This window comes from Uloborus diversus, chromosome 9, assembly GCF_026930045.1.
Source record: "Uloborus diversus isolate 005 chromosome 9, Udiv.v.3.1, whole genome shotgun sequence".
NCBI lineage: Eukaryota > Metazoa > Arthropoda > Arachnida > Araneae > Uloboridae > Uloborus > Uloborus diversus.
Window position 1 is genome coordinate 75130667 of NC_072739.1, and position 20684 is coordinate 75151350.

The window sequence follows — 20684 nt, forward strand, 5'->3', positions numbered from 1 at the left end:
TTCCTGTTGCCATTTTGCATATGCGTGAGCAAGTAAAATTCGAATAATTGTTTTAAAAGAGATTTTTTTGGCTGCTGTACAAATCTTAAAACAACGTTTCCATCTAGAATTTCATTTTAAATTAAATTGAAATTGGTTGCTCTATTCGGACATAGCCTTTATTTTATCGTCTGTCCTTTTTTTTATTTTTTACATTCAACGTTCTTAACACTTTGCAGCATATGAAAGTTGTTTCTTTAGCTATGTTTATTGATTATAGGGTAAGTTTATCATTCACCGGCCTCATATTTGGTACACTAAGGATGTGCGGCTAATTATGTTTATTTCGTTGGACTTTTTCCCGTCACATGGGTGAGTTTTCGAATTTTAATAACTCTCTTTTTCCTTCCTGTTTCTATTTTTAAAATACAGTTTATATAGTTAAACGAACATGTTAAATTAAGATCGTTTGGATTTCTTTGTGAAACATAGTTGAACAAAAAAGATTGTTTTTAAGGATTTTAACTAAAGCTAAATTGGAATCTGATGACTTGGTATTCGGAACTCCAGCGCTCGAATACGCTACCTTGCGGTGATTTACAAAACTGCAAATGAAACTAAAACATTGCCACGTTGCGTTCCACGTGTGTCTGTTGACGTAAACACAGGCAGTTTGTTCTGAGTATCTATTAACGCAATCGATGTGTCTTAGTTTGCTTTCAGCTACAGAAATTAATTCGTCCCTTAGTAGTATTCTCGAGCATCTCAAAATAATGTTAGTTTTCATTATTTCCTTAATAATTGGTGAAAGCGAAAATTCTGGATTAACAAACTTGGATAACGTTATACAAGGTAAAAAAATTTATTGTTTTGTATGAATTTGTAAGAATATGGGGTTTTTTTTAATCTTAAATTAATTAAACTTACCATATTTTACAGCAGCATTTAGTTGGAATGGACAGTATGCAAAATATTTTCTTGAATATATTATCGTAGAACAAAATGAATAACCGAGAAAGAATTTACTTTATTCCTTTTATTTTCAGCTGAAAGGTTTCGTCAAATTTGTTTAGGGTTATAGTTTTAGTATAGTGCGAGCAAAGTAGCCTAGGCGAGATTTCGCGTTTTTAGTTAAACCATTTTTAATTTTTATCATTAGTGGAATAAAATGGTAGTAAGATTACAGAATTCGATAAGTGAAAAGAAATAATGGTCAATCAACTGAAAAGAAAACTACCACCATATATCCGTGAGAATTTTGTTGATGATTTGCATAACATGACACAATTAAATCGTATCTCAGAAATTAGAAAAATCGAAACAGAAAATTTTTAAATTAACCGATTCGGGAATTCGAGAGAAATAACTCAGCTACAAATGGCAAATAATAAGCGCTAGCCAAGCAAGGCAAAAAAGTATCATCTTCTTTCGATAACAATTTGTAATGTCATATTGAATTTTCTAGCATTAATTTTTATTCTTGTCAGGCCACAATTATTATTTAGTTTTATCAAGAATTGATAAATATCGAATTCAACATCGTGGAAATAGCTGCTTAGAACTACGAACTACGTAGTTTGCATTAATCTTTGACGTTTAGTAATGCTTCTTGAATTCTCATTTCTTTCTACGTGGGCCAGAATATCCACAAGACTTTGAAAATTAATTTAAAAAGAATAAAGCGAAAAAATCATACGTACGAACAAAAATCACAACACTTTTAGCATTTTCTTCGTTACCATGTGCGTTTGTTTTAGTTTTTAAGTCCGCCATTAGACAGTGACTTCAGTGCCCCCTATAGTTCGTTGGAGTTGCGAATTAAGTTAACGTTTATTGGTAGTTATTTAGTCTTGGTGCTTTATTTTCACGTAATCAACCAAAAAGTATGTGTCATTCTATGTAAAAAGCTGATTGTAATTGTACATAAATATTTCAGATATAGTCTATCAGATGTAATTCATTTTAACGTGAGCACAGATTACAGTTGATAATGCATATATTTTCATCTTTTGTGCTAATTGAAAATGCTTATAACTTGTATCATTGATAACTATGATTAAAGTTAAAGAGATTTTTGACAAAAATACGCTCTACTGGTGTTCTGCAAACCTTGCATTACGCGTATTTTTTTACTCTTTAGCGCTTTAGAAACTGATGTCAGAGTAATGCAAAAACATCAATTGGACATCTCTTTCATTTTTTAAGTAGCACATGCAACGCCGGGCACGCAGCTAGTTAATATTTAAATCGTGTTACTTTTAATCGACATAGAAACATGAATTTGATATTGCTTGAAAGATTAGAAAATTTTATTTTTTGAATTAATAAAAACTGTAACATTATTTGTTCACGGTTTCAGGGTACTATCTCCCCGTAAGAACAAACTGTTTTACTTTTAACATCACTAAAATTTTATAAAAATCATCCAATGATAAATTGAAACAATCAATTTAAAAATGGTAAAGAAGATGGGAGTAAAGTGAAATGAAAAGTTCTGCATAAACTTAAGCTAGTTAATGAAGAAAATATATTAATTGTTGATTGAAGGAATAAAATATGAGTTATTCACAAACTTCAAAACTAGTTCCTAACGATTGTCAAGGTGCAAATGAATCCGTGAAAGGTGGTCAGTGGTCAGATTTCTTACAAACAATGAATAAAAAAGAGAGAAAAACTTTTTATTTTAGTAATTTTTGTCCTCCCTCCCTCTTATCACTGTCACACGTATTCATCTTCAAAATTGTGCTACTCCCAGAAGATTTATAATAAATTTTTAAAAAATCAAATCGTCTGATCCTGATTTGAAATTGACGCCTACTCTATTCCGTCTCTGATGTTCCCTTTATTGAAAAAGAAACACAGTCATTAAATTTTTCAAAGAGTACATGAAAAAAGTATTATTTATGCATCTATTTCTTGTTGAATACGTTTAATTTTTCTTCCCTATAAAAATCAAAAATTTCTTGTTCTGGGGGAAAAAAATAAAAAAATCCCCCCCCCCAAAAAAAATTGATGGCGCTACTTGCGCCAAATCCCCCTCCCCCTCTGGGCACCCCTGTTTCAACGATGTAGTGTTTCAGTAGTACTTTATAACATTCTAAACTACTGGGCTTATACATTTTTCATTTTAGTTTTTTTTTTTTTTTTGGTTTTTACGCAGTCAGGTTTTTTGTTTTTATTTAATAATTTTTTATTTGACACTTTTTAGTTAATTTTAATTGACTTAGTTATTATGATTATGATACGGTACATTTCGCAATCTTGTCATGTCATTCAGAGAGTTTGTTTGTATCGTGAGGTCTATTAAGTAACTTGCGGTGTTCTAAACTACTGATAATTAGTCCCTCTAGGGACCTAACTCCGCTTAAAGCTACATGTGCTTGACCTTCGGCAAAAATGCGCGAACTTAAGTCAACCACAGCACAGCTCTATAACTCATGATGACGCGAAATGGGAAACGTCGTCAGTCAAATCTTTCTCGCAAAACTAAAAAAGCCTGTCGAGAAAGTACAGGTCGCGGAATTCAGTCCCTTCAATCAAGATTAAAACAAATGCAACATGTTAGAGATGAAAATCGAATTAGTAGACTTTCTTTCTTTTGGTGCTTATTGCACGGGTTTATTTTGATGAGGACTACAATCTGAGTGTCTTGCCTTCGTTACGCATAATATACTTTTTATTACAGTACAGAATAAAAATAAAAAATTATTAAATAAAAACAAAAAATCCGACTGCGTAAAAACCAAAAAAAAAAAAAACTAAAAAGAAAAATGTATAAATCCAGTAGTTTAGAATGTTATTAAGTACTACTGAATAACTACACCGTTGAAATAGTTTTATAACCGTACACAAATAAGGCAAATCATAAATTCAAAAGCAGAATAGAAGGATCAACAGTCGGGGACCATTCAAATTTTACGGGGTTCTTTGAATCAGAAAAGAATGGGCCCCGACTGTTGATCCTTCTATTCTGCTTTTGAATTTATGATTTGCCATATCTGTGTACGGTTATAAAACTATTTCAACGGTGTAGTTATTCAGTAGTACTTAATAACATTCTAAACTACTGGATTTATAAATTTTTCTTTTTATTATTATTATTTTTTTTTTTTTTTTTTGATTTTTACGCAGTCGGGTTTTTTGTTTTTATTTAATAATTTTTTATTTTACACTTTTTAGTTATCTTTCATTGACTTAGTTCCTATTCCTATTCCTATTCAGAGTCACAACTGACTACAACTGTATTTATGTCGAGGACTGCATACTAAGTGCCTTGCCTCCATTATTTTATATACCGATAGATGGCAGCACCATCACCGGATCGAACAGTTAATGAGAATTTAGAACTAGTTCAGGAGCTAATAGCTACCTGGTGCTAGCACCCCCAGAGGTATCGTTTCACTTGGAGGACATTGAGACCACGAGCATATTTAACATCGCCCAGTCCCCTTTAATGACGACGGTGGGTCTTCGACCATCGAGGTTCGAACCCAGGACCCTCCGGCCCCGAATCCGACACTCTACCGATCGGGCTACCACGGCCCATTGACTTAGTTATAATGATTTTAAGATGGTACATTTCGCAACCTTGTCATTTCATTGGGAGAGTTTGTTTGTATCGTGAGGTTTATTAAGTAACTTGCCGTGGTCTAAACTACTGATAATTAGTCCCTTTAGGGACCTAACTCAACTTAAAGCTACATGGACTTGACCTTCGGCAAAAATGCGCGAACTTAAGTCAACCACAGCACCGCTATATAAACAGCCTGTATAACTCATGATGACGCGAAATCGGAAACGTCGTCAGTCAAGTCTTTCTCGCAAAACTAAAAAAGCCTCTCAAGAAAGTACACGTCACGAAACTCAGTCCCTTGAATCAAGGCAAAAACAAATGCAACATGTTAGAAGTGAAAATCGAATTAGTAGACTATCTTTCTTTTGGTGCTTATTGCACGAGTTTATTTTGATGAGGACTTCAATCTGAGTGTCTTGCCTTCGTTACACATAATATATTTTTTCTTACAGTACAGAATACATATAAAGAACACATGAAAGAATTTACATCAGAAAGAGGGGAAAATATATCCGGAGCGAGGGTGTCTTGACCCACCGCCTCAAGTGGGAGAAGCAATCGCTTTGACCACTCGGCCAATGAGACCCCAATTAGTAGACTTAGTAAACAAAAAAAATTCAGGCAGCGAAAACTACCTGTGTCGCACGCTACCTGCGTGCGACATAATGTGCAACACCAACTTGCGCCGATCAAAAACTGACAAAATATGGCAACTGGCTGTTGATATGGTAAATTTTGATTACTGTCATGTGTTTAGCGACACTCCCACGGTTGAGACAAATCGATTAACGTAAGAATTACCAAAATTGGCCAAGGCGTTTAGCCTATAGAACGCCACATAGAAACGGACATACATACATAGACTGATAAACACATTACCCTCCTTTGCGTCGCGCACTCGCAGTCGGGTAATAAAGAACACGTGAAAGAATTTACATTAGAAAGAGGGGAAAGTACATCCGGAGCGAGGGTGTCTTGACCCACTGCCTCAAGTGGGAGAAGCAATCGGTTAGATTACTAGGCCACTGAGATCCCAATTAGTGGACTTACAAGGAGAAGGCACGACCGTGGGGTCGGAGATTTGCGTCAATTTTTCTTGTGGTGAAAGAGGACCGATAGTACCTTACGTAGTTAAAGTAATACGACGCAATACTCAGAAAATTATGCGAAAAATCGATTTAAAGTCGCTATGGAGTCTCCTAGGCGCCTTATGAGTTTAAAATGTCATTCCCTTGATCAGCCGCCGATAGCCTAGTTGGTTAAGGCGCGATCTTGTGGTTCAGAGATAGCATGACCGCATTCCACTCTGGACCTTTTTCTATTCTCTATCTTTTTTTTGCTATCACAACAATTAGTGGTAACGCGTTTCACCCCTATATTACTTTCTGAAATATATTTTTGCCAAGGGATCGCAAATTTTTTCATTCACTGAAAAACATTCTTGCTCGTTATTCTGTACGTTTTGATTTGCCTAGTAAAGGTTTTTGACCTGTGTGGTCCCCTTACGGTTGTAAGGGACATCTGTTCATAGGACATTCGGATCTTTTTTTTTTTTTTTTGTTATCACAGCAATTATTAAAATTGGATAAAAATGGAACAACTTTTAAAAGCACAAAAAGGATAAAAAGTTTATAAAAACGCAGACATGTTTCGGAGGCAATAGCCTTCTTCCTCAGTGCGAAATGTACAAATGGATGAATCAAGGTCAAGGGAGAGTTTAATTTGCGTAACCGGAAAAACATTGACCAATCAGCTATCAGCGAGTGCTGATGCAAAATATGACGTATTCTAACATGTAAGATTGAATAAGATTGGAGAAAAATGCGGAACAGCGAAAGACTCATTGCAAAGATTATTTAAGTTTTTATGAATGTAAAAGGATTCCAGAAAATCTAACTCACCTACTGTTGTAGGTCTGAAAATGATCTTGGCTTCCGAAAAGAGAAAATTGTGCCCTGTGTCCCAACAATGTTTAGCAATTGAAGATTTGTTCAGTTCCTGTTTTTTAACGTGGTTTTCATGTTCTTTCAAACGAAATTTAAGTGAACACCTTGTCTGTCCCACGTAACCGATATTACATTGACAAGGAATGTGATATATGTCCCACTGATCAAGTGGTTGGATTGGGTCCTTCAGTTTGGAAAAAGAAAGTTTATTACGGGTCTGTAAATTACGCGAAAGTCAAATTTACTGAGAATTCTAGAAATACGAAAAGAAATGTGTGGATAAAACGGTAAAACCACAAAATTTGTAGAAAAAAAACTACGTATGTTGGAGGTTTTATTCCGGGTTGAAAGTTTGCAAAAAGCCCTGTCGATGACCTGAAGAGGATAACCCCTGTCCAGAGCCACGGCTTTCAAAAAATTGAGTTCATTGTTGAGAAGGGTCTGATCAGAACATATGGAGATAGCTCGGTTGACAAAAGTATAAAAAGCAGACATTTTTTTGCTTCTTCGGGTGGCATGAACGAGAGTGTGTGGGAAGACAGACAGCAAATGGTTTTCGGTAAACGGTAGTAGAAAACTTATTATTGTTCTTCGAGATTAAAACATCCAAAAAGGGCAAAGAATTATTGTTTTCAATCTCAGCAGTAAACTGAATATTAGAATCGACGAAGTTAATTAGATCAATGATAGACGGAACAAAATCAACAGTGCAATCTAAGAGGGTGAAAGTGTCATCAACATATATAAGCCAGAGTGGAAAGTCAAATAACTGAAACAATTTCTGTTGAAAAAAGTCCATGTAGATTTCACTGAGGATGGGACTCAGAGGGTTGCCCATAGCAAGGCCGTCAGTTTGTTGGTAAAAAGTACTCTCAAAAATAAAGGTTGAATGTTTAAGACAAATTTCAGTCAAATTTACAAGTTCGGAAATTTCGAGTTGGGTGTGATGGAATTCCCGGAGTCTTCCCTTTGAGTCCCACCCTCAGTGAAATCTACATGGACTTTTTCTATCTACATGGAAACGACCACATTCTAATCATATCATTAGGAAAAACTCAAAAAATAATAAGAAATAATTTAAACTTAAATATTTCCAAGTGAAATATTTAAAAGAAAAGTATTGAGAGGAGGAAAAGTTTGCCGGCAGGTCTGTCGATCTGTCTGTCTTATGAGAGAATAGCCATACCCTGGCAAACATTTTTTTTTCCCCTTCTTTGTTCAGAAGATCCGCCCCGACACCTTGTTCACTAACTTCTTTTTTTGGTTTTTTGTAAAATTTCCAAAGATAAAAAAAAATAAATAAAACTTAAAAAATAAGAGGAATAAAAACAATAGCATTAACATTAACAGGTGAATTTAAGACACACAATCCCGAACTGAAAGGTTCTTCAAACAAACATAAAGAAAAATTAATTTTGACGTAGAATGTGTGCAAGAAACGATTGTTTGATTTGTGTTTTTCAAAGGCATTTTTGATCAGTTCTAAAAAATAAAAGTAAAAAAGTTATAACGGGAAAATTTCGAAGACAGATTTATCACGTATATGGCGTACATCAGACAGAACACAACCTAACTTTGCTTCCGAACCTTTAGGTTTGGTTCAGTGGTTAAAGCACTGGTTTATCATCAAAAGGTACGTGGTTCAAATCCCGACCCGGACAATCCTCCACATCGTCCACGTAATGATCCATACGCCACACGTATAAATGGCAGATTAGCTTTGGAAAAACTTGATTCTTGACTTAGAATATGTAGAAAAATGCTTTTGATTCGATTAAGTAACAGTGACTTTTAAACAGTTCAGAAAGCGTAACATTAGCACCTACAGGAGAACTTGAAACTGAAGCACACAAAATTGATGATCTAAATGCATATTTGGATTTGATTCAAACATGCTTTATGGGTAAGAGCATGTGCCAGACATGAAATTTTATGGGAAAGAGTTGCCAATACCGCCAAATAACGCTGGACTCGGAATCACATTATCTGCGCAAAGTTTAGCTAGAAGTCGTCAAATATGTGTTCGTACTAAGTAGTTTTTGAAATACTCTTGGTAAGAATTTTTTTTACAGATATTTCCAATAGAAAATGTCACCTTCAGTTTAATATGAAGTACTATAGAAACTCGCTAAATGGTACCAAGATAACACTAGATTTGGATTCATATTTTGTGCACCATTTAGGTGAGATGAAGATGTTTGCCAAATATTCACCCATATATCGCAAAAAGATCAACAAATCGGACGCCAAAGCGTCCGATTTGTTGAAGCATGGCGCATCAGTGGGCCAGCGCATTCAGTGGGGCCATGGTTGAAGTTTTTAGATCAATCATAGCAGACGATGATTTTTTTTTTATTTTGTTGATACCTTCTTTTTGTTAAACTGGTTTAAGCAAGGCTTTTAAAATCGTTCTCAATTTTCGCTCTTTGATTCTGCTCTTGCGAATAGCAGATTTCTTTTGACGCGATTATACGTTAAAGCCAAGAACTTATAAGTCAAATATAAGAAAAAAGTTGCAAGATGGTCACAAGTCACAACACACTGCTTTTGTTTTAGCTTTATCGGTTTAACCTTCCGCCAATCTAATTCTTTCTTGCGGAGGTTTCGCACCCGTGAGAAAGCTTTTGAACATTGTTTGCATTCCTATAAGTACTTTATCTTAAAAATCTTCTGTGCGGACGTTTGTCACGATAAGGCTTTTAAACGGCTGGACCGATTTTGATCAAATTTTTTGTGTGTAATTAAGTTGTGGCAAGCATGATTTCGAAGCGCGATGGATCGAATCGGAAACGTTTTTGTTAATTAATGAATTAATTTAAACATTGGATGGTTATGTCTCCCAAATGATTAATATTTATTGAGCAATCTCGATTGCTTATTGTTCTCACTTGACAGTCTTTGACGTTGTGGTTCCTTTTTCAGTTTGGACCAGGGCTGCAGCACCACCGTCCACCGGCGACGGCGCGGCTGGTTCTGAGCACTGTCCACCGGAATAAACTTTTGCTGGGCGGTGGCGTCCATGTCCTACACACACATGCTCATACACACTCCCCTACGCGCGCACACCTTTACACAAATACACACGCCTACGTGCACACACGCAAGCCTATACACACAACTATACCCACCCAGGAGGAGGGACATGCTTGGGGGGGGGAGCCATTTCTAGAAACAATAACTCTAGTCAGTAGGGTCTTGTCGCAACTCGTGATTGTGAAAAACATAATTTGAATTCAAAGTTTCGGAATTCAAATTAGAGTTAATGAGGGGAAGTGGGTCACAGATCTTTTTTTTTTTTTTTAAACCTATTGTTGAGCGAGAACTGAAATAAATATTTAACCCGTTGCCAAAGGACAATAAGAAAGCCAGCTCTGCTTTTTGTAATGAAATTTTCTACTGTAATATGTCAATTGAGAATAGATAAAACTAAGGCCCCTGTAACTACGAGCCGACGCATCAGCTTAAGATTAGCCATTTTGGATCGGAGCGCGTGTGTGAGCGGTTATCTTTTCTGGCGAGTTATAGCGTTTGATAATTGTTCACTGTGAGCAGTTATAAGCGGCACGAGAATTGTTTATTAAATAAAATATTATTTTCAGCCAATTTGGCGAAATCCGAAAATTTGCTGTGGTAACCCTAGCAGTGCAACAATGAAAAATCCGATCCAAAATGGCTAAACTTAAGCTGATGCATCGGCCTATCTGTATAGCGGCTCTTGATAAAACTAAGGCCCTTATATATACGAGCCGACGCATCAGCTTAAGTTCAGCCATTTTGGATCGGAGCGCGTGTTTGAGTGGTTGTCTTTTCTGGTGAGCTATCGCGTTTGATGATTTCTCACTGGGAACAATTATTAGTGGCACGTGAATTATTTATTAAATAAAATATTATTTTTGGCTAATTTGGCAAAACCCGAAACTTTTCTCTGGTAACCCTAGCTCCGCAACAATGAAATATCCGATCCAAAATGGCTAAACTTAAGCTAATGCGTCGGCATGTTTAGAGAGAGAGCGTGAAGCCTTCATTTCTTGAAAGTCACGATTTTAGTTCCCGTGATATATTTTAAAGTAAAGTACTGGAAAGTTCACGCAAAATGTGTGTTCTGTCGTTGTAGTTGAACCATATGACTGGATTGGTGCTTTAGGTTTTCCTAACCAAATGATCATAAAAAAGTACCGTACCTACCAACATTTGTTTCTCGGCTGAAATCCATCTGAGTTTTGGCATCAATGTCAAGAATACTTGAAGGATTATCTAACTAATCAGTACATTATTAAAAGAAAAGATGATGGAATTTAAAGACGAAAAAAAATTTTATTTTCGTCCAGATAAATTACAACAGGGTAATTCTGTACACAAAAGATCAGTGCAGTGAAAGATCTTTGGTGGAAAGAACAAATTAGGCAATATATGAAGTTTAAAAAGTTTTCGTTCAAAAGATCGGACCGCTAATCGGTCGAAGTTGGCTTCGCTCACTGATCGGCTGGGTTACAGTAACGTGGTGGCTTGGCGACTTTAGCTATAAACAATAGGGTTGCGTGATCATTTGTTTACATTTTAAAGTTACTGTTAATGTAATTTATAGTAATTTTTGTTTATTTAGCGAAATATTTCAAATTGCAAAGAATTGTTTTTCGTTTATAAAAAGCTTTTAGTCATTTTAGTTGAAGAATGTGTTTATTTTACATCTGGAGGGATGAGTGATTTTCGCTTATTCTTAGAACTGTTTTTACTTTTATCATTTTTCTAAACGATATCCTTTCGATTGCTTTATTCTTTTTCATATGGGTGAGGTTGCAGCGGGATTTTCCGTTTGCTCTAGATGGGTAGTTAGTTTTTTACACTTAATATCTGAGGACGCTTTTTATCCTTTGAGTATGGCTGAAGGAACAAAACATCAAGTGCGGGAGAAAAAATAGTTAACAAAACAACTGCTCAGTGGGCATTAGATAAATCAAGTTGTAATAAATATGCGCATTCTGACACCATAGCAGCTTAAACCTTTTTTTTTTACTTATTTTTTTCAACAGAATGGTTCAAACACTTGATAGTTTATTGAAATTTTTTAACTTTTCAATTTACAAAGTTTGAACAGAACAACATCTGTCGGGTCCTCTAGTAGGCTAATAATTTTTTCATAGGTGTTCCTTTAATCCACCATTTTTACTTTTTAAGATGTTTGCTGTTCTGCTCAGCTGCTTTTGAAGGATGTCTTTCCTTTGAAAACCGAAACACGTATACGCAGTTACTCTAATTTATCTTGTAATACTTTCCTTTACCTTTTATGCACTAAAATTTCTTTATTCCTGAAAAGTTTTTATTTATAAAAACTATTTTTTGAGTGCTACTAAGTAAAAGTTATTCTGCCGGGCTGAGCGCAAACATTCTATCTGCAGTTGAGTTCGAAATGAGAAATTGCCGTTTAAAGTTTTGCTCATTAAAGTATTTTGTTGTAATTTAATTTTATTCTGTCGTAATGTATTAACTGTTTGATTTGCTTAACTGCATGCAAGTTTTCGTAGCTTAAGAAGGTATTTGGCCGTGGTGGCCTGATCGGTAAGGCACTGGACTTGGGGCCGGAGGGTCTCGGGTTTGATCCTTGCTGGTCAAAGATCCACCGTCGTCATTAATGGTGAATGGGCGACGTTAAATATGCTCGTGGTCACAATGTCCTCCAAGTGAAATGATACCTCTGGGGGTGCCAGACCAGAAAGTTATTCGGCTCCTGGCCTGTTTCTAAATTCTCGAACTGTCCATAGATGGCACCACCATCTATTGTGATGTCTTCTGAAGGCAAGGCGCCTGGCACACAGTCCTTCATAGTTTGAGGGCCAGAGGTCCCTTTGATAGAGTTGATAGTTGAAAAAGGTATTTAAACAATCGACTGTATCCACGCAGGAGATTCGATGTCTTGATTTTGTCTGTTTAACATGTTGTGTAAATACTTTTGTTTTACGTCAGTTCTTGAGTGTAAGAATAAATATATTTTAACTTAATATGGAAGTTATTTCTAAGCCTCTAACTACACCAGGAATTGGCCCCGCGTGCTTAAACTCTGCTATTTATCGGAATGTATTTGATTCAGATGCAACTGTTTCAGAATTTAAAAAAAATATTTCCCATTGACAAATGACCATAAAACATTGTATTTGACAACGAACCACATAGTGACCGTAGCTTAATTTTGATAAAAAGTACATACAGTAAAACCTGTAAAGTTGACCACCTTTGTAAGTTGACCACCTGTCTAAGTTGACCGCTTTTGTCAGGAACGGAATTAGTCCTATCTTATATAATGAAGGAAAACCTCTGTAACTTGACCACCTCTCTATCTTGACCACCTGTCTATCTTGACCACTAATATACACCAGCTTTGGTTTGGAGTAGTGTAAAAAACCCCTTTGTAAGTTGACCACTATGCAAAAGCATTAGATTGTAATAAACGTTTCATCATTTATGCCTCAAATAAGTAACCAGACCCATTTTAGAAAAACATATGAAAATGTATGCTTGCATCGAAAAACATTGGGCTAATATTAAGTCCCAGAAAATGCGCCAAACTTCAATAAAGAGTTATTTTCTTGAAAAGTAGATTACCATGGTTACAAATGTACAAGAAAAAAATCAAATGAGGAATTTGAGTCACTTTTGACTTGTTATGAATTTTTAGGAATTGTTAATATCAAGTAAGTACTTTTTCATAAGCAATGAGGCAGTTTTTTTTTTTTTTTTTGATCGATTCACAAAAATTTTAATTTTGTATGATATTTTATGCGTCATTTTGGTAAATAATCTCTAAAAATATTTAAACAACATTTTTTTCTTATTGTTTTAGAGTAATGTTAAACAATGAAAGTGAGTTTAAAGTATTCCAATTAGTAAAAAAATGCATGGGACAAGAAATGACAAAAAAAAAAAAAAAAAAGCTTTCATTTACTACCTTCTATAAGTTGACCACCAAAGTATTGCACCGCAAGTGGTCAACTTACACAGGTTTCACTGTATACGACTTATGTGCTTCGCATGGCAGTATTGTCTTTGACTAATTTAAAAAAAAAAATACTTACCTGTTCTAAGTGTGTAGAATTCCGTATTCCTGTACAGATCAGCAATGTCCGCTGATTGTCCGAAGTGCAGAAGCACGGATACACTCTATCTACCGAAGGGCAAGAAGACCCTGCATAAGACGAACGTTGAAAGAGCACAGCACACACCACGAGGAAAATTATTCTCCCCTATTAAAGAAATCAGTTTTTTTTTTAGATCGTTTTTGTTTCCATTTACTGTAGGGTAACGGCACAAGTGACAGACTAGTAACACACAGTCATAAGTTTGGTATTAAATATTAAGAATTTTAGACGGGTAAAACTGATGTTGCTGTGACCCATGAATATGGTGTAACTATCTCGTGTTATCAGTGTAAATTTTATGAGCCTGTTTCCTTCAGTCAAAAGTACTACTTTTAATCACTGAAATTAATAGAATGAGTAAAAAAAATAGCATGGACCCAGAAAATACTTCCATTTTCCCAACAGTTATTTTTTAATTATTTTTTTAAAATGTCCCACTTTGAAAACAAGGCGTGGTCTTTATGACGTCACAAATGATGCAATTTGGCGCATCATTCTACCACGTCTACACGTTATGATAAACAAGAAGCGAATTAAATATTGCGCTCTACTCTTGCTATCTTACTACTATTATATATGCGAAAGTTTGTCTGTATGGATGTATGGATGTATGGATGTATGGATGTTTGTTACTCTTTCACGCAAAAACTATTGAACGGATTTTTAGGAAACTTTACAATAATATAGCTTATGCATCAGAATAACACATAGGGTAGTTTTCGTCCCGTTATGGGGGGCAAAACCCCCTTAGGGGGGCAATAAAATACAATTTTCGTATAAATTCTCTAATATATGGATGAAAAATACTTGCACATATTTACATTATATGTCCATCGAAAGCTCTGATTTTTCTGCTGAAGATGGCACCTGTTCGAAATTTCTAAGTAGAATAAAAAACGAGTTATGAGCTTTTTAGTTCCATGTTCGAAGGCTTTCCTCAACTCAATACAGTATTTAGTGTATCATCTCAACTCCCTGTCGATAGCGACAATTGTTGTATTGTTGACTTTCTTTGCTTTTCGTGACTGTTCAAGGCTTTTCTCAAGTCAAATCTTGAAGTAAGATTTTTGCACAAGATTGGCAAATAATACATGATTTGGCTGATCATTTTAAATTTAAACGGAGCTTTAATGTAATTAATGGTTTTTATTAATATTTATGTTGATTGAACACTTACTCATTATCTAATCAATCAGCAGATCGCCAAAATTTTTGCAGAAAGATTTCCGTAGCTGATGCATTTGGCAGTTTTTTTCAACGTCGCTTTTTGAAGCCGAAAACTACGTCATAATGTTTCTCAGCTTTCACCATGTAAACAAAATATCGCCAATCAAAGAATCTTTAAAAAACTTCTTTTACTGTGTTAAATAATCCAGCAACTAAATTAGGCAAATCCATAAACAGCACAAAAACTTCCATTAATTTTCCTTCTTGCACAATGTCAAACAATCGCCAAATTTTACTACTTATTTTGGAAACATTTCGGATGAAACTCTTTAATGCCATTTTATGGTGACCAAAAGTACTCGACGTTAAATCCCGGCTATCACAAATTTGCCATTTCAACTGCGCTTGCGCGCGGACTTAGCTGATTTCAAAACTCTTGCTAAATCAATTACAAACATTTTAAATTTGGTAATAAATATGAGATGGCAAAAGATAAAAATTAGAAATCACAAAGTTTTTTCTTATTTAGTTTTTAGGCCTCGGTAAAGATTGAATTTTGTGTCTTAATTATTAATGGATTCGGTGTCTGAATCGTCTGTCCTTTTTCAGGACCAAATTTTTAACCTCCGAAGAGGGTACTAGAATTTCAGCATCACTTCTAATACAAAGCCGAACCCTCAACTTAAATAAAAATGTATAATACTAAGTTGTTTAAGCCTAACGTAAAATATCCGCAAAAGACGGATTTCTGTACTAATATTAAAATCATTTTTGAAGTAAACAACGTGTTTTACTTTTATGTTAAATAAATATTTCCAAACTAATAAATATTGAAGTGTCATTTTTCTCTTAAGATTATCAGTTATTCATATCCGTAGTTTCATATAATATGTCACGAAGTCGCTGTGAAAATATTCTAATCGCATTCATTAATTTGGTGGGATTCTCGCTCAGCTTAAATATAAACAAGCAACACGAAATCTTAAAACAGAAAGCCCAAAAAGCTAAGTCCGCGCGCAAGCGCAGTTGAAATGGCAAATTTGTGATAACCGAGATTTAACGTCAAGTACCAAAAGTATCTCAGCACCTGGCGATAATATCTCAACGAAAATTAATATCATATCGTTCTACAAAGTAAGGAAATAAGGGGGGAGCATCATCGAAGGTATCCCAAAAACGATTCAAGCAAATTCGGTAAAATCGCACCAAGAGCCCACAATGATTGAAATTTCCCAAAATAACTAAAGCAAGTATAAGGGGATTACGAGCGCGGCTGTATTTTTTTTTTAAACTTCGTACTTCAATAGTTATACAGAGAAGGTTTTAAACTCCATGTTAAAAAAAAGTATCAAGAGATTAATCTTTTTAAACATGAGAAGATTAATTTCATGTTTTGGAAATTTGTATATGCTTAAATATAGTGCTTTCGTTTCTAAATCAATACTAATTTGTTCTTTATACTTATTGCTATTTTAGTTTTATGGGTAAGGAAGAAACTCGATTTTTAATCACGTCAAAAAGATGTGTTTTAAATTCTTTCACTTAAAACAGAAAACAAAAGCAAGTAACGATTTTTTCTCATAATTATTACTGATCCTGGCAACGCCGGGTATTTTTGCTAGTCAACCATATGATCGTTGCCAATACACGTGAGTAAAGATGCGAATTAAATATTTTGCTCTGTGAATGGCAACACTGAATGGCATTTCATCAGTTGTGATGTCATCGGACAGAAGCATAAACAATGAAAGCGCACCGATTTAAGTAATTTTTTTAAAAACATTAAACTTGAACAAATTATTCAAAAAATGGTCAGATCCAATATTTTTAAGCATGCTCTTTCAGAAAAAAATACTTTTAAAATTTTGGAAACGAGCCTATTGGTATTTACAAGGCAATGGTGGATGGTTATGAACAGTCACTACTAGGTCAGCTGGTATTTCATATTCATTTGAATTTAGTAAGGTTTAGTACTGTAAATGAAAAACTTTTGCACATTTTGAAGAGAAAATGAGAATTTTGTCCATTACTCATCCTTTCCTCATCCTATCTGTTGCTGGATATCTTCAGGTTTTTCGGTGTCTGTTACTAGGGGTGGGGGTCAGACCCTTTTTTTTTTCGAAATTGAGCAAATAAAAACAGTTAATTAACTCAGAGGATTCAGAAGCAGCCAAACGTAGACCTGATGTAGTAGCATGAAGAAAATTAGTTTAAAAAGTCTAAATACGTTAAAAAGCTCAGAAAATTGAGTTCTGAGAGCGATGTCTTGAGCATGAGCATGTCTGTTACTGGTGCCGTTACATTACTTAGTTTTATTTATTTATTTATTTCGAAGGATGTGACCTCAAATTTAATGTATGTCAAGCTTTGTGATAGTAATACGGTTATTTGAGTTTTTTTCACCCTGGAAAAAAAGCGAAAAAACTGGAAAAATACCGTCTCGCACGAAATATCTTTTTGATCACTTTTCTTTCAGTAAATGAAAAACGAAGGCACACACGCAAGGAAAGAAAGAAAGAAAGAAAAAGATAATAATTTCATGCCTTTCTATCTTCCTGTTATGAATCCTTGAAAATAACTTTTCAAAGAAACATTATTACAGGGATTATTAATTCATATCTGTCCCTGTCGCCATTTTTATGTCTCTGGCGTAATAACAGAAAACAGAACCAAAAAAAAAAGCGCAGAAAGGGGGAAAAAATAAAACCATTAATAACTTTTGACAGCTAGCCTAAATTCGTTACTAAGTGTCAGTTAGTTCTTTTCAAACTGGCAGACTGCCATCTGACACTTGATTATTGTGCGAGATGAAACGGGAATTTCCCTTTTAACGTTTTCGAATGCTGAAAAAGTAGTATAAGTACAGTCTGGCCATTGATAAGAAGCAAAAGGCAGATATCTGGTTTAGAGGCGGAAATGGGCGCATCTATTAATTTTCATGGATGCCAGCTTTTGCAGATGTATGTTAACCTCGAAATTAAGCAGAATCACATTGAAAAAACGAAAACGGAGCTCGCACGTCAAATTTTTACTTTTCCCCCTCATTCAGTCGTCTTAACTGGACGTTTGGCAGTTACATGTCATCCGTGGGCTGACCATTAATTTTTTTTTCCTCAAAAGAAAGAAAACAGCAAATCAAAACCTCCCGAATGAATTAAACGCAGCCCTCCATAAATACAACTAAAATCCTTTGAAAAAAAAAAAAAAGAAGAAGAAAAATCGCCAAATAATTATCAAATGGGGAAACTTTTACCTCAAAACAAAATCAAAATGTTATTTAGTCACAGCCGAGGGGGGAAAAAATGGCAACCTCTTCTGAACGCTAATTAAAACTGAGATCGCCCAAACGATAACTTTCCGATATGAATATTGAGTTCCATTTGGCTTAAAAGTTTTTTTTTTTTTTTTGAAATTCATAGGAAGTGAATAAACTTTATGGGTATTTTCGCGGGGTTTTAAATGGCGTTAAAATTGAACTGATTGGATAATTGTTTCGGGTAGAAAGAGTCATTTAATGCTATTTTCGGGGCCTAAAATAAAAATTCGAACGGTTCGGTTCTTTTTTGGCGGTCGAAAACCCCCTACGTTCCTTCACTGGTGCCTAAGTACCTCCCTGCTAAATTTGGTGGATCCCTGGTTATCTCAACAACTTTTAATCGTAGAGCATGTCAGTTTAACTTAAATTGTCACAAATTTGATGTACTTGAAATTTTCAAGTAGTAATTAGTGTCAAAAAATGTATTTTAAGGGTTATAAAGTGAGAACTGAATAAAAGTCCACATACTTTGCAGTTTTTTACGTGTTACACAGCAAGCACAGGTTTTTCGAAACAGCAAACTTTAATTCACACTACACCAACAGATCCAAACAACATAATAAAAAATTCAGAACTAACCTACATCGCGCTTTGCTATTTTAGCCCTCTTTATGTACATGATGACTGGACTAGCTTGAACAGAGATCAGAGGATTTTTAATAAATAGTTCACGTGGAAACATGCAAAAGAATCGGAATTTCAAAAAAAAAAAAAATTCTAATAAGAATGTTATAAAATTTTACATATGTTAGAACCTATCTAATCCTGTGACCCCCAACATTTCAGTTCCGAAATTAAATGACCCATCCTACCAGTTATGCCACATCAAAGTGCGTTGGCCATCAAATAGAAATATTGTCCAGAGAGGTCAGCTGACGTCTTTGATTCAGTTGTAGAGTTTTTATTTGAAATCGACGAACCCCTTGGAACCAAACTAAAGGACATAAAACGTCCCATGAGCATATTACTTTGTCGTAAAACTTCCAATTTTAACAGTATCCAAAAGCAATTACAAGCAAGAATATACATCTGACACATGCTCGAGTAATCGTTCCTGGATCTCGATCAAAATTTGATCTTTTCATCGCTACTTTTGAAAGAAGAAAAACCTTGTTACATTCAAAGTCATTGAGAAAAACAAACACTCATTTGCTTCTGATGACATTCACGAAAATGTTGATCAAATGAATAAAATCAAGAAAGATATGAATATAAGATTTGAGTAACACAAACTCTCTTGGATAACATTCGTGTGAAATTAATCCATTGGACAGCAATTAGCAGTGGATTGGATCTCGGCTTGAAATTTCAACTTCACGCCGAGTTGAGATTTGAAGAGGATTTTCGCCCCTTCTTCTTTGTCACATTTTCCATAATCAAATTTTGGAGAGGGAGAGAATTGAAGAGACCATGTTCACACAACACACAAACTAATTTATTTTTCTACTCACTGTCACAATATACATGATGGGCAGCCAATTTGTCCTGTTTCCCGAATAGCGGTCAAGAGATATGCCATAAATTTATCCCGCTATTCGGTTAGGAGGTTTTTTTGCAGTCATGCCTTCATGACTGTCTATAGCCATATAACCCAGGCGCTCTCATGCAGCTGCGCATTAGGCAATCGCGGAAAGCCCCATTACGCAATTATGGAGATCCCTGTCATGTGTTACGCAATGTAACCGCGTGAAGCATATAATTCCTTACAAGATTCAAGAAGATCCAGAATAAATGTGTCTGAAAAATCTTGGTCAGCTGTCTATTCTCAAAGGACAAAAGAATTTAAGAGTTTTGACTGGTGTTCGGAGACTTAGGTAAAACTTTTTCGGGGGTCGATCGATCGATGCATGATAAAGTTTGGAAAACCCTGGTCTAAATTGTATGCATGGGAAGAGAATACTGGTATACAATCAGAAACGTGAACGATTCTATATAATACAAAATTTATTGGCTAGGAGAATTTAAAATTATAGCAAGAACAACATTAAAATAGCAATTATTAAATCAAATGGCAAACCATGGGTTAGACACACAAGCATCCCCGCCCCTTTCTAATGGGATGATAAAATTAGAGGCTTTTAGCAGGGGTCCCCCCTAAGGGCAAGGGCGCACCCCCATCAAAATCGTCGCAAAAGCCCCCCAAAAGCAAGAGCACTCCCCCAAAATAAAAAAATACCCCTCAAAACACCCCCTAAAAATTTTAATGACGCAGTCTGCGCCATGAACCCAACCCCTTAGGTGGGCACCCCTGCTTTCGGACTTATGTACACCTAGTGCGATTCCCCGGTATGGTATCCAGATGGCGAAAGAGATATTTAACGCTCACTTACCTACTAGATAGAGGCATCTGGGCTCTCTTAGATGCGAAACTGCACCAGGGATTTTAATTTTGCCGTGGATATTCGCGTGGATATTGTCGTGGATTTCGGATTAAAACCCGGGACCAAAGGCGTATTAGAACAACGCTTTTTACCACTAAGCCATCCAGCTGACTGAGGCTCACAAGGATTGTGTTGCACATATTCAAGTAGAAGAACTTAAACTAATAAATTTAAGATTTTAAAATATCCGGA

General features: G+C 35.4%; 1 protein-coding gene across 1 annotated transcript in view; it reads right to left on the bottom strand.

The window, feature by feature from the left end:
- Positions 1–20684, bottom strand: part of LOC129229535 (protein slit-like) — a 41572-nt gene that overhangs the window by 18721 nt on the left and 2167 nt on the right. Inside the window, exon 2 of the mRNA XM_054863856.1 lies at positions 13566–13733. Coding sequence (XP_054719831.1) covers positions 13566–13733 — 168 coding nt within the window. The remainder of the gene's footprint in view (positions 1–13565; positions 13734–20684) is intronic.